Raw genomic sequence first — 14,456 nt, 5'->3', positions numbered from 1 at the left:
GGGGAGTGAGCAAACTTCTGCCTGTGGAAGCTGCTCTCCTGCCAGCACAGGTGACATCTTCACTGAGCGCTACAGAGGTGCAGCTGCTCCCGTAGACAAGCCCTGGGGAGGGGACAACGCGTAGGGTATTTCTACTTAGTTGCCACGGTTGATCCTTGTTTTTAAACACCCCTGCCATGCAGAAGTCTTGAGGTTAAACTATCCACATCCTATTTGCCACACCTAAAGTCAGTTTCCCCTTCTCAGGCCAGAGAGTATGGCAGCTTCTTGCTGAAACATGTCTTGTAAACAGGTCACCACACCCTGCCCTCCCCCTCTTCCAAAACAAAATTCTTGTCATTACATACAAAGCTTCCACAATTTAGCCTCACCCCACCTGACCTGTCATAAGAACATCAGACGGCAATACTTGGTCAGACCAAAGATCCGTCTAGCCCAGTATCCTGTCTCCTGACAGGGGCCACTGCCAGGTGCCCAGAGGGAATAAACAGAACAGGGAATCATCAAGTGATCCATCCCATCCCTCGTTCCCAGCTTCTGGTGAACAGAGGCTAAGGACACCCTCGCTGCCCATCCTGGCTAATAGCCATTCATGGACCTGTCCTCCGTGAATTTATCTAGTTCTTTTTTGAACCCTGTTATAGTCTTGGGTTCACAACATCCTCTGGCAAAGAGTTCCACAGGTTGACTGTGAGTTGTGTGAAGAAATGCCTCCTTTTGTTTGTTTTAAACCTGCTGCCTATTAATTTCATTTGGTGGCCCCTAGTTCTTGTGTTCTGAGAAGGAGTAAATAACACTTCCTTATTTACTTTCTCCACACCAGTCATGATTTTATGGACCTCTATCATATCCCCCTTAGTCGCCTCTTTTCCAAACTGAAAAGTCCCAATCTTATTAATCTCTCCTCACATGGAAGCTGTTCCATACCCCTAATCATTTCTGTTGCCATTTTCTGAACCTTTTATCAATTCCAATTTATCTTTTTTGAGATGGGGCGACCACATCTGCATGCAGTATTCAAGGTGTGAGTGTACCATGGATTTATAGAGGCAAACTGATATTTTCTGTCTTATCTCTCGCTTTCTTAATGATTCCCAACATTCTGTTCACTTGTCTGACTGCTGCTGCACACTGAGTGGATGTTTTCAGGGAACTCTCCGCAATGACTCCAAGATCTCTTTCTTGAGTGGTAACAGCTACTTTAGACCCCCTCATTTTATATGACTAGTTGGGATTATGTTTTCCAATGTGCATCACTTTGCATTTATCAACATTGAATTTCATCTGCCATTTTGTTGCCCGGTCACCCAGTTTTGTGAGCTCCTTTTGTAGCTCTTCGCAGTCTGCCTGGGACTTAACTATCTTGAGCAATTTTGTATCATCTGCAAATTTTGCCACCTCACTGTTTACCCCTTTTTCCAGATCGTTTATGAATATGTTGAATAGGACTGGGCCCTGTACAGACCCCTGGGGGACACCACTATTTACCTCTCTCCATTCTGAAAACTGACCATTTATCTCTACCTTTTGTTTCCTACCTTTTAACCAGTTGCTGATCCAGGAGAGAACCTTCCCTCTTATCCCATGACTGCTTACTTTGCTCAAGAGCCTTTGGTGAAGGACCTTGTCAAAGGCTTTCTGAAAATCTAACTACACTATATCCACTGGATCCCCCTTCTCCACATGCTTGTTGAACCCCTCAAAGAACTGTAGTAGATCCCCTTACAAAAACCACATTGACTGTTCCCCAATAAATTATGTTCATCTATGTGTCTGACAATTTTGTTCTTTACTAACTTTCAACCAGTTTACCCGATACTGAAGTCAGGTTTACTGGCCTGTATTGCTGGGGTTTCCTCTGGAGCACTTTTTTTAAAAATGGCGTCACATTCGCTATCCTCCAGTCATTTGGTACAGAGACTGATTTAAATGATAGGTTACAGGTGACAGTTAGTAGTCCTGCAATTTTACATTTGAATTCCTCTATAGGCAGCAGGTTTGTATAATTTTTGGTGGTGCCCCCCCACTCCCACCCTTTAAGCCAATATAAAATGAAGCTACAATGCTTCAGCACCACAAGATTACAAGGGTCAATTAAAAGTGGAAAGTCAGAAGCAGCACTTGCCTGCTTCAGTATACGGTATTATATTTTGTTGCACCTGTTGTGACAAAGTGGGAATGTTCTTAATGTTTTCTCTAAATACTGTGTGGGTGCCTCAGTTTCCCCTGCAAGGTGCCAACTGAAGGTGTTGGGGACAAAGATCAGGTGGCCTCCTTGTCCAGAAGAAATACAAAGGCTAGAGGAGGGAGTGTCAGTTTAGAGCTAGCTGGGGAAATGGCGAGAGGCCCAGAACTTGGGTCTGGGCTCCCCACCCCTCAAGATGGACCTGACTGAGGGGTCCTGTTTTCTGTACCTACAAGCTCTGTTTTAGACTGTGATCCTGTTTTCTAATAAACCTTCGGTTTTACTGGCTGGCTGAGAGTCACATCTGACTGCAGAGTTGAGGTGCAAGGACCCCTGGTTGCCCCAGGACCTGCCTGGGCAGACTTGCTGTGGAAAGCGCACGGTGTGGAAGGGCATGCTGAACGCTCTGAGGTCAGACCCATGAAGGTGTAACCTTCTTGCCCTGGAGACAATCCGCTCAGAGAGAGGAGGCTCCCCCAGAGTCCTGACTGGCTTTGTATGGAGTAGTTCCAAAGCACCCCAGCATCCCCTTCCACACCATGCGCTTCCTGGAAGTCTGCACAGACACTGACACTCCCTCCTCTGGCCTTTGTCTCTTTCCCAGGCATTAGGAGGCCACCTCATCTCTTTGTTCTCCAACACCTTCATTTGGCACCTTGCAGGAGAGCGGCCCAGGCCATCAGTTGCCCGGAGACAGGGTTTTGGCCATTCTCTGTGCAGACGGCATCACACTGGCCCTCTAGGGTTCTACAACAATCACCCCCCTTATCCCACCATCTAGATCTTTGAGAAATGCATAGGGGAAACTGAGGCACCCACACAGTATTCAGAGAAAACATTAAGAATATTCCCACTTCATAACAGCTCTATACGACTAGTTATATACTTTAAAGGGTGTAAAATAATCAAGTATTGTGCTAAACACAATGATACTCCAAACTGAACACCAAATTTAAGTTGCACGTTTTTCCCCTCAGGTGAGGGCTCTGGGGTGGGGCTGGGGATGAGGGGTTCACAGTGCAGGAGGGTGCTCAGGGTTGGGGTGCTGGGGGCACAGGCTCTGGGGTGGGACAGGGCTAGGGATAAGGAACTTGGGGTGCAGACAGGCTGCCCCAGGGCTAGGGCCAGAGAGGACTCCCTGCCCCGCTCTGGCAGCAGCAAGCTCCAGGGGAGGGACCCCTCCTCTTCCCCCCACCCCCGGCAGCACACTCATTCTGCACCACGGTCACCGCTAGGGTGACCAGATGTCCGAATTTTATAGGGACAGTCCTGATTTTTGGGTCTTTTTCTTATATAGGCTCCTATTACCCCCCACCTCGTCCCGATTTTTCACACTTGCTATCTGGTCACCGTAGTCACTGGACATGCTCCTAGGGCCTCTCTCAGGTCCAGAAAGCCCACTCGCCTCCCCTACGGTGGGTACTGGGGTAGGGGGTTTGCCATCACGTGTGGCCTCCCCTGCTGCTGCCCCTCACCATAGCCTCACTGGGGATGGGCTGCCCCTTGCCCAGCGTGGGGCAGGAGTGGGGACTGCAGGGTGGTGGCTGGTGGTGGGGTTAGGGTGTCACAAAATTCACCCAAGCCCCAGCTGCTCAGGTCTAGGAAGCCCCCTTCCCCCATCTCCCCTGTGGTGGGTGGGTGGGTGCTGGGGGGAGACTGCCATCACAATGGCTTCCTTCCTCCCCTGCTGCAGCCTGCTGCCCATGGCCGGCGCTTCCATTGAGGTGAACTAGGCCATCGCCTAGGGCGCCAGGATTTTTGGGGGGAGGCATTTTGCCGGGGGGGAGGGGGCGGCAGGCGGCTCTGGTGGACCTGCCGCAGTCGTGCCTGCAGAGGGTCTGTTGGTCCGCGGCTCCGGTGGACCTCCCGCAGGCACGGCTGCAGCAACTCCACCAGAGCTGGGGACCAACGGACCCTCTGCAGAAATGGCTGCGGCAGGTCCACCGGAGCCGCGGGAGCAGAGCGTGTGGCGGCGAAATGGCTGTGCGCCTAGGGCGCGAAAAACTCTAGCGCTGGTCCTGCTGCTGCCCCTTGCCCTAGCCTCACTGGGAACGGGGCTGCCCCTTGCCCTGCACTGGGCAGGAGTGGGGACCTGTGGGGGGGGGGAGGGGTGGATCACAGGGTCAAACCTCACCAAAGCCCCAGCAGCTGCTCAGGTGAGCGAGGTCCACTCCAGCTGTCCATCTCCTGGCCGGACGTCCCCTTGGCGTCTCCTCCAGGTGGGTGCCGGGGGACGGGAGTGAGGGCTCCCAAGCACGTGCGTGCCTCCCCCCTCCTCTCTCCCGCTCCCCGTCCCCCTCCTGAGGTGCCCGCTGCTCTCTATAGCCTTAGGCAGAAGCAGGGGCAGGCAGCCAGCAGCACAAGCAAGGGACAGAGGCACCGGCTGTTTGTTTTCAGGCAGGGAAGCTCCAAGGAGGGGGAGGGGGTAAATGGGGAGATGATCCAGGGTGGGGGGCAGGGCCAGGGGAGAAACCCAGCTCCAAATATTGGTGGAACACAGCCCCCAGCCTTGAATATTCCTGGTGCTCAGGCACCATGAGCCCATATAACCTGCTGCCCCTGCAGGTTCTGAACTCTTGAGTGATACCAGCTGGTCCTGGTGACTTATTACTGTTTAGTTTATCCATTTGTTCCAAACTCTCCTCAATCTGGGACAGTTCCTCAGATTTGTCACCTAAAAAGAATGGCTCAGGTTTGGGAATCTCCCTCACATCAACCGTGAAGACCGATGCAAATAATTCATTTAGTTTCTTTGCAATGGCCTTATTGTCCTTGAGTGCTCCTTAGCACCTTGATCGTCTGGTGGCCTCACTGGTTGTTTAGCAGCTTCCTGCTTCTGATGTACACCTCTTCCCCGATATAACACTGCCCTCGGGACCCAAAAAACCTTACCGTGTTATAGGTGAAACCACGTTATATCGAACCTGCTTTGATCCACTGGAGTGCACAGCCCCAGCCCTCCGGGGCACTGCTTTACCGCGTTATATCCAAATTCATGTTATATTGGGTCACGTTATATTGGAGTAGCAGGGTACTTAAAACAGTTTTTGCCATTACTTTTTGAGTCTTTGGCTAGCTGGTCTTCAAATTCTTTCTTGGCCTTCCTAATTACATTTTTACACTTCATTTGCCAGAGTTTATGCCCCTTTCTATTTTCCTCACTAGGATTTAACTTCCACTTTTTAAAGGCTGCCTTTTTGTCTCTCACTGCTTCTTTTACCTTGTTGTTTAGCCACGGTGGCACTTTTTTGGTTCTCTTATTATGTTTTTTAATGTGGGGCATAGATTTAAGTTGTCTCTCTTATGGTGTCATCTTAGTGTAAGGTTAACGCCAACTTTTCCAGTGTTGCTCCCTCCAATCTCTGTCATGCTTTCTCTGATGCTGCCCCTTCCAAGTGAGAAAAGCTCCCAGTCAGCCTGCACAAAGCCCCCAGATTGTCCTTCAAGTCCCTCCTCGGTAATGTGTTGGGGAACGAGGCTGGCTAAGCAGGGGAGAGATCACTGCTGCTGCCCAGCTAGCAATTCTGCACATCCTCTTTTACCTCATCCCACCCAAGCCTGCTTGCTTGTCTCATCCATTTGCTGTATTTGATCGTTCAGCGGGTCAGCGCTTTGGAACAGGGACATTTCTTTGTTTGTACATCACCTAGTACAAGGGCCTGTGGCCTTCAGGTGCTGCTACAATGTTAAGCGGGTTCTCCTTCCCCATCTCCAGAGCCCTGAGCAAAACACAGCGGCCACGGCCTGGCTGCACCGTGACCCCTTCCTGCATCTAACCTGGTGCATAAATTAACTTCTCACTCTTTAAAAGATGTGTTTGTTTCATAAAAGGGAAGAGGCTTTTCACCAAGTAACTAGCATTAATTTGATTTCTCGCACATACTAAAGAAGTGATAATGCACCAGCTAGTTCAGGGGTGGGCAAACTTTTTGGCCCAAGGGAATAGAAATTGTATGGCGGGTCATGAATGCTCAGAAAATTTGGGCTGGGTATGGGAGGGGGTGCAGGCTCCAGGGTGGGGCCAGAAATGAGGAGTTCAAGGTGTAGGAGAGGGCTCCAGCCAGGGGAGCGGGGCACAGGCTCTGGCTGGCAGTGAAGGCTCTGGACTGGAACCAAGCGGTTCAGAGGGCAGGAAGAGAATCAGGGTTGGGATGCGGGAAGGGGTGCAGGCTCTAGATGGGGTGCAGGAGGGTTCTTGGGGCTGGGATCAAGGGATTTGTAGGGCAGGAGGGGGAGCGGGGCTGGGGCAGGGGGTCGGGGCATGGGGAGAGGCTCAGGGGTGCAGGCTCTGGGCAGTGCTTACCTCAAGCGGCTCCTGGAAGCAGAGATATATCCCTTCTCTGGCTCCTATGTGGAGGTGCGGCCAGGGAGCTGTGTGTGCTGCCCTGTCCGCAGGCACCGCCCATGCAGCTCCCCTTGGCTGCGGTTTCTTGCCAATGGGGGCTGTGGGGGTGGCACTGGCATGCAGCACTGAGTCCCCTGGCTGCTCCTATGTGTAGGAGCCAGAGGTGGGTCATGCCGCTGCTCCGCGGTGTAGACAAGCCCAAAGCGTGATGCTCTGTACCTCGGGAGAACACCCAGCACCCCCATTCTCATCCCTGTAAAATGACTGTGTGGTATCCAATGCAAAGTTTGTCATGTCAGGTGTCTTCGGAAGGTTCATGATGCACTGAGTATGGTTGTTATAGTGATGTTATAGTAATTATTACAGTAACATTATAGGTTGTAATTTCATGGATATAGTTATGAGGCTGAAAATGTATCCCCATGGCTTAAAGCAAGCCCAGGCAAAAACTCTACAGAAGCAGAGGGGATAGTTCACACCTCATCAAGACGCAGATGAGACAAACCCAACCCAGCTTCACAGAAACAATGGACAGTGGCCTAGGCAGCAACAAAAGAATCCGTTAGACCCTCGAGGGAGTCACTCCCCTTCCTTTGGTCAGTTTGGAACTGTGATAAGGTAATGCTCACCTGACTTGGAGAGCGGGGGCGCAAAGCCAAGAACATGATAAAAGGAAGAGATGTTTGCCATGCTCTCTCCCTCTCTTCCACCTACATCTCTGGCCACCACCACACCAAGCAACTGAAGCGCTGATCAAAGGGGAGAGCCTGGCTGAAGAGCAGCCAGCCAGCCTGTGGGGAGAAGAATCTAAGTTCATAAGGACATTGAAAGTGATAAGATCGGGTTAGAATGCGTTTTGCTTTTGTTTCATTTGACCAAATCTGACATATGCTTTGATTTATAATCACTTAAAATCCATCTTTATAGTTAATAAATCTGTTTGTTTATTCTATCTGAAGCAGTGTGTTTGGTTTGCAGTGTGACAGAGGCTCCCCTTGGGATAACAAGCCTGGTACATATCAATTTCTTTGTTAAAATGATGAACTCATAAGCTTACAGCGGCCAGCGGGCATAACTGGACACTGCAAGATGGAGGTTCCTGGGTTGTGTCTGGGACTGGAGTTATTGGCTAGTGTCATTCGGTTGCACAATTCAAGGAGCAGCTTCCATGTCAGAGGCTGTGCGTGACCAGCCCAGGAGCGGGGTGCTCAGAGCAGTGCAGGGTGAGGCTGGCTCCCAGAGTCAAGGAGTGGAGTGACCTAGCAGTTCACTGGTCCAGATAACACCAGAAGGGAACGTCACACTAAGATTTTGGTGCCCAACACCCTTGTAAACAAGCCCTGATCAAACACAATCAGGTTTGTATGTAGCAAATCAGGATGGCTACCCAGCATCCAGTGCAAGATGCCCTATAGGTCAGGGATTTTCAACCTGCGGGTCATGACCCTAAGTTGTTTCAAAGGGTCACATAAGCAGCTCTGGTCCTGTGGGTCTGGGCAGGTTTGCCTCCCTGCTCCAGGCATTCCAACCTTCAGCATCACAGTGCCATGGGCTTTGGTCCCAATGCCCCTCCATGGTGACAGGTGGCCGGCTGGGCCAAATTTGAGTGGCAGCACTAGTCCATGCTCCAAGCTGCAATGCCACTCACAGCTGGACCCCCATCAGGCATGGGGCCAAACCTGAGCGATGCTGCCACCCGGGGGTCACAATACCCAGAGCAGGGAGCTGAGTCCAGCCTGCCCCACAGGACAGGAGTGACTGCTGCAGCGCTCTGCAAGCCTCCCCCAGAGCATTTGTTACCCAAGGGTAGGGCCCAACCCCACTCCCAGGGCCTATTTACTGGGCTGCAACAGGCCATCCCCTGCCAGGGCAGGACACAACCCCCTTCCCCTGGCCTATTTACAGGGTTGTGACAGGCCATCAACATACACAAATTGGCCCTGAGGCCAGAAAGGTTGAAAACATCAGCTACAGGTTAGCAATGAAGAGACAGAGGCAATTGCATGATTACTCTATTTATTAGAGAGATCCTTTCCAAAATAAAGGAAGGGGGAGAAGGGGCCACAGAATGAGGAGGCTGTTGCATACAAGTGTTATTAGTTCTTGTCAGAGGTGGTTGTACATGGTATACAGAAATTCCACAGCTCTGGGTTCAAAGGTACAGCTCTCCCCTCGACAAAAAAAAGCGTAGAGATTGTCAAAGTATTGTCGGACTCAAAAGTTCTACTGGAACCTGCTTCAATAGTTAAGGACATACAACGTTTCATAAGTTACAAAGTAAAACATGAGAGAAGATTGACCTCGATGCAATTTAACAACAAAACCGGTTTTGCCTTGGTCAGACTTTAATGCGAGTTAACTCACTGCGAGTTGAGTTGAGTTGGCCGACCCGTCCGTGAGGGCGACTGTGGGTACGTCACAGGTGGGTCAGGACACAAATGTGTGGATTGGCCACATATTTACAAACCTATTAGCCAACTTGAGCTAATGGCCAATCAACTTGAGCTACAAACCCAAGTCTCCACAAAAGCAGCAGTGTCTCTCTCTGGGAGTCAGGAATGAGCACAGGCGACTGTGGGAAACGTCTCCAACAGACGGGAGAGGACTCTGCTATTAACACGAGTATTGCCTTTTGAGCTAAGTTCATGATTCCAAGAGAACATTGCATCTCAATTGTCTCACAAAATGCCTTAGTTTTAATACAGTACAATCGTTCAAACAGTGTCCACTTTCTGAGCAATAGCAGCCATCAGAGAGACAAGACAAACTAGGAGTGCAATCTCACGCTGAAAGGATTTACAAAATTCTTTACACTAAAAAGGGAAACTATTTTTAGGAACCATTCCCATGGGGTTTTGGGTAAGGCAATTAATTCACCAGACATTATAAATAGTTTGCTTGCCTCTGTGTTTACATCAAAGACGACATTATGCTTTATCGCACAGCCGAAGAACAATTAGCATCAATTTACATTTCTCTGAGAAAAGACTTCCAAAAAAGCATTCAGGACTTAAACTGAAACAAAAAAAGAGAAACATGACAACATCCATGGAGTCTCATCATTTTTTTCAGAGAAGCTCTCCCGACTCCCTCCCCACAACCCCCGCCCCCCACTTACATACATTCTTTACATGGAGCACACATACAAAATGACCTAATATGCACAGCAGCTATATTATACTTGGTCTAATGTAGACTTCAAACAAATCAGACATGATCCAGTAAGTCTGAGCTCTCCTCTCCATTGAAAGCCGTGGGCCATGCTGCTGGGTGGGAGCGTGAAGAAAAGATACCAGGGCTGGGTTTAGCTGCTCAGGGAAGGCTCTTTGCTACAAGGAAAGGCTGGAACGTGTTTCAAGAGTCAACTGGCTGATGATGACCGGGACAAGCACAGAGCTTGTGCCCTCTCTCATGCTGCCATCAAGGATCACAGCCATGCCAGCTTCAGTGCGGAGATTAAATCTTTTGTGGGATTTCGACACACGCACCCAGATGATAGTGGCGGGGGCGTGACAGCAGGATACCTGCAGAGACACTGCTAGCAGCAGTAAAGGATACAGCTATGGATCCCGGACTCCTAGCAGAGCCTGAGGCTTTGGAGAGTTCCAGGAGTCTCTCTGGAGCACCAGTCTCTGCAGTTTGTTCGTTTTCAGTGAACGTGCACATTTGGAGTCTTCTCCGGAGAAGCTGTTACTCCTGTTCCCTCTGGAGAGGGCCCAAATGAACACACTGGAGTGGAGTGGAGTGGAGTTTGTTTTGGTGGTGTGCCTGCTGAATCATTCACACTGAGGCTTCTCCCACCCGGGAGCAGCTCAAGAAAGGCTCAGACTTGGGATGGAACACCCAGCAAGTAACAGCCCAGAGGCCACCTTGGCAGTCAACATTTTGCATTTCTTTATTGAAGTGGGGTCTTAATTACACTCCTGTGTGCATTCTGCACCCTGTAGTCTGGCACGAGACCTTCCCCTTGGAATCCCCTACCCCAGAGCTCAGAAACAGCCGTAGTAGAAGCAATGACTTCACACTTTGAGCAGGTGAGAGAGGCAGGATGCAGGGATGATGGTGGGACAGTAATGACATGAAGCTACTTTGAAGCCTAGGGTCTCACTGGATTGTTCCACTAACATTTCAGTGGAAAAGAAACAAGATGCCTCCTTTCCAAGATACAATAGACTAGATCTTGAAACAGGTGATAGCTCGTAAGCAAACTGTCAGCTACAGCAAAGCTAACAATGAAAATCCTGGTAGGTACAATAAATGTAAGAGTGCCACTTTCATACCACCCCAAGAACGAATGTGACGTAGGACAGCGCCGGCTCATGCTGGAGCGAAGCAGAATGACTGCTGTTCAAACAGTCTCTGAGAGAGGCCCCTGAGAAATTCTACAAACACTTCCCTCCCCCCAGTGCAAAGCCTCACCGTAGATCTAGGGCAGAATTGAGTGATGCAACCCCTCTCCTCCCCGTCCCCAAAGGAAGTGGCTGTGTCATCCCTAGAGGTAACTGACAGTAGCAGACCGCTATCCTCAGTCCAAATCTGGAAGTGTGGAGCTCCCTCATGCCACCTACTGTAGGATTAAGCCTTGCAAAACTACTATGCTGAAGTCCAGGAGGCAGGAAATAAGAGTCCAATTGATGGAAGAGGAGCCTGTTTTGAGCGCAAGGGTATGTCTACACTGCAATTAAACTCCCATGGCTGGCCTGCGCCAGCTGACCTGGGCTTGTGAGGCTAACTGCAGTGTAGACGTTCAGGCTTCGGCTGAGGCCCAGGCTCTAGGACCTTGTGAGGTGGGATGGTCCCAGAGCTTGGACTGCAGCCCAAGCCAGAACATCTATACTGCAGTGAAACAGCTCCTGGCACGAGCCAACCACAGTGTCTAACTGCAATGTAGACACACCCGACGGGTCCCTTCCTTCAGCCAGGTGCCTCTGCCATTATAGAAATGGGAGTTTAAGCCTCCTGCAGGGCAACTTGTAACAGACAAGACAACAGAGCACAATGGGACTGCAAGTGAACAATATGGTTTATTTCTGACCATCTCTTCCTGCAGTGCGGCTCCGGGGAAGGGTTTTTTGGCAATGTTCTTTTGCATGTCCAGAGAAGCTGAATCCTTAGAAGACGTTCAGAGTCAATAATAGACCCTAAAATGCCTGCTTGCTGCAAAGGGTTGAAAACAAGAGATTTACACAGATGAAGCTGCTCGAGAACATCAAGGAATACTTCTGGAATGGAGGAAGCAAGATCAGTTTTCCAGCATCACAGGACAGGGCTCTCGGCTTCAGCCTCTAATGTGGGAGCAGACCAAGGAAACGCCACAGCTGCAAACTTCATCACCAAAGATGCTTTGTCTTTGCCGCAGAGATACTGACTGGAGTAGGTGTACTGGATAAACCAATCAGAGATCTTCCAAATGGTTGAAAGTAATAAAATCCTGATCTTTATTCTTGGGCAATCAGAAGTGCCAAACTTCAGCATCTTCTTTTAAAGGCATAAGGCTAAGGATCTGATTACCAGGAAGGAAGCATCTTCCTTTCAGAGCCCTGAAATACTGGTCAGAAATGGGCCTAGCTCATCTTCATTGCTCCTCCCAAAGCCTAGTTTACCCGATGTTGAAATCGGGGGCTTGGTTGTCACAGGGCTGAGCATCTGCAGCTCCCACTGGCTTCATTTGGACTTCGAACTGCTCAGTGCATCTGAAAAGTCGCGCTGTACATTTAGCTGGGTTCTGAAATCTTCTGCCTTTAGCACTCAGCAGTAGCGGAGTCTATGCATTGTTCACCTCCCAAGCTCCTTCGCCCAGCCTTCTCTTCGGAGAGAAGACCGCCAGGTGGGCCTGGGCTGAGCACTACATACCACCAAATACCCAAGTGACGGTACCTCCACCTGTATGTAATGAGAGAAGGGGCTATGTAGGATTCTGAGAAAGCTTTTAGGAACCTGCCAGAATTCTGTAGCAGATTCGCCACCTGACTCATGGATGTAATGACAGCATCTTTGTTTTCACAGCTATTAAGGAGAAAAGAGGGGTTCTTTTAAACCCACATGAGTTCCAAAGAAAGGATATTCTAGACCCAACAGTGTAATGGCTCCTACAAAGCCCGGCACACACTGGGAGTGCAAGTCTTCAGCCTCCGCAGGGCAGGGATTGAAAACGCAGGCTCTGGGTATTTAAAAAAGGAAGAGAAAGTCATCCACTGAAGATCTTCAGAACATTGGCAGCTCCTGGGAAAAAAGCTTAGACACTCCCACCGACCCAACCTGCCTCCCCAATATGTCCCGAGTGCTGCCAGGCCAGACTGCGGTACCAGTTCTTCAGTGCTTAGCCTGGGGCCATCCTCTCACTGCTGCTGCACAGGGCAGCTTGAGAACAGAGGTCTGAAGAACGTAACCGCATTAAAAAGTGATCTCTGCCCCTCACTTTACACTAGAGTCCAAGGAGGACAGAGACAAGCCCAAGCCCTCTCTGCGGTCAAGACTTTCTAATTCATGAGAGAGGAGGTGGGCTCACTAGAGAAGTCAGGACCTACAGCTGCAGTATCCTACACTCACAAGGAGGAACTAGAAGTCAACCCCGGGTCACTGCTTTGTTCATTTCATGGTTAAGTGAAGCCAAATCTTGTCTGGTCTACAGATGCCTCTCAAGCACAGAGCAGCGCTATCTGCCTCAGAGACCACATCCCACAGCTGGCCTCCCCTGGCTGCGCGTCAATAGCGTGTGTGTCACATGCCCAATACAGACGCTTCCAGCTGGGATTCTCTGACTTCCTTCAATATGGGGGAAGGGTGGCGTGTCGGTTTCAGCTATGAAGGGATACACAGAAACCTCTGACACGCTCACACGCTTAAGCATCAGAGAGCAGCAGCATGTTCGTGACTCTAAGTGACTTCAATAGCCTGCAATGCCCAGCTGCAGGTCACACAGTTCTCCTCCTTCCACGCCCCATGGCTGAGGCAGCAGTCTGCCAGCAGATCAGGGCAGAACTCCAGCCCACCACCGAGCAGCACAGCTCATGGTGAAGGCAGAGCCCCCACCACCTCCAACACCCAGACGAGAGCCAGGCCAAGAAGCCATGTCATTACAGCCAGGGGTGTTTTTGCTTCTCCCATACAGATCAACAAGTTCACTGTAGCAGTCACTGGCAATTTCTAAATTCAGATCAAGTGGCATGTCTAACTCAGACTGCTTTAATACAGGAGCCATTCTCATCACTGGCCTTGAATACATTGCATTTACATAGCACCTTTCATCTGAGGGTCCAGGTGGGTATTACCCGCAGTCACACATGTGGAAACCGAGGCACAGAGCAGCAAAGTGACTTGCCCAAGGTCACACAGAGTCTGGCCTCCTGATTCCCAGTCCTGTTGTCTGGGGGTCAGACCACATGGCCACCTCATCGGTGAAGCTAGGACTGGACCTGCCCTCCTCAGAGCCCCCCAAGTGAAGATTTGCTCTCCGTCTCCTGTGAGGTTTCACACTCTTGATGAAGCACATAAATAGAATATGATAACCAAAAAAAGTGCAGTAAACTAAATGTTTAAAAAAAAAAAGCACATTTGTGCAGTGTCTGTGCAAAGATAAAAGAAATAAATACATGATTAAAAATTAAAAAGGTTCACAGTATCACACACGGGTAGGTAGCTGCAGTGGTGCCTGTTCAGGAACAGTCACTCCCCAGGCCTCTTTACAGCCCGCTTTACACAGGCGCTCTGGGTGGGAGGTGTCTTTGCTGTCCGTGTCTCGGATAGGTATAAATACACGTTTAGAGAGCGTTGCGCCCCAGCCTGAAACGCAGTGCCCAGATCCAGCAGTGCAGCAAGCTCTTCTCCATCCCATCAGAAGGACTGTGTCAACGAACGGGAACACATCAACCTGCAGAGGGAAACGCTGCTCTCTGGGTCTTCAGTGTCTGCATAGAGATTACTGGA

At 50.1% G+C, this 14,456-nt stretch overlaps 1 protein-coding gene across 2 annotated transcripts in view; it reads right to left on the bottom strand.

Moving 5' to 3' along the window:
• Nucleotides 1-8,529: 8,529 nt before the first annotated feature.
• The window catches only part of PIP5K1C (phosphatidylinositol-4-phosphate 5-kinase type 1 gamma), an 86,609-nt gene continuing 80,682 nt past the window's right edge, over nucleotides 8,530-14,456 (bottom strand). For both annotated transcript variants that reach the window (XM_050933722.1, XM_050933725.1), the window contains one exon: nucleotides 8,530-14,451. In XM_050933722.1, the coding sequence (XP_050789679.1) occupies nucleotides 14,449-14,451 (3 nt within the window). In that variant the 3' untranslated portion in view covers nucleotides 8,530-14,448. The remainder of the gene's footprint in view (nucleotides 14,452-14,456) is intronic.

The sequence above is a fragment of the Gopherus flavomarginatus genome, chromosome 24 (assembly GCF_025201925.1).
Source record: "Gopherus flavomarginatus isolate rGopFla2 chromosome 24, rGopFla2.mat.asm, whole genome shotgun sequence".
In the NCBI taxonomy this organism is placed as follows: Eukaryota; Metazoa; Chordata; order Testudines; family Testudinidae; genus Gopherus; species Gopherus flavomarginatus.
The sequence above is the reverse complement of the archived record's forward strand: the minus strand, read 5'-3'. Positions and strand labels throughout refer to the sequence as shown.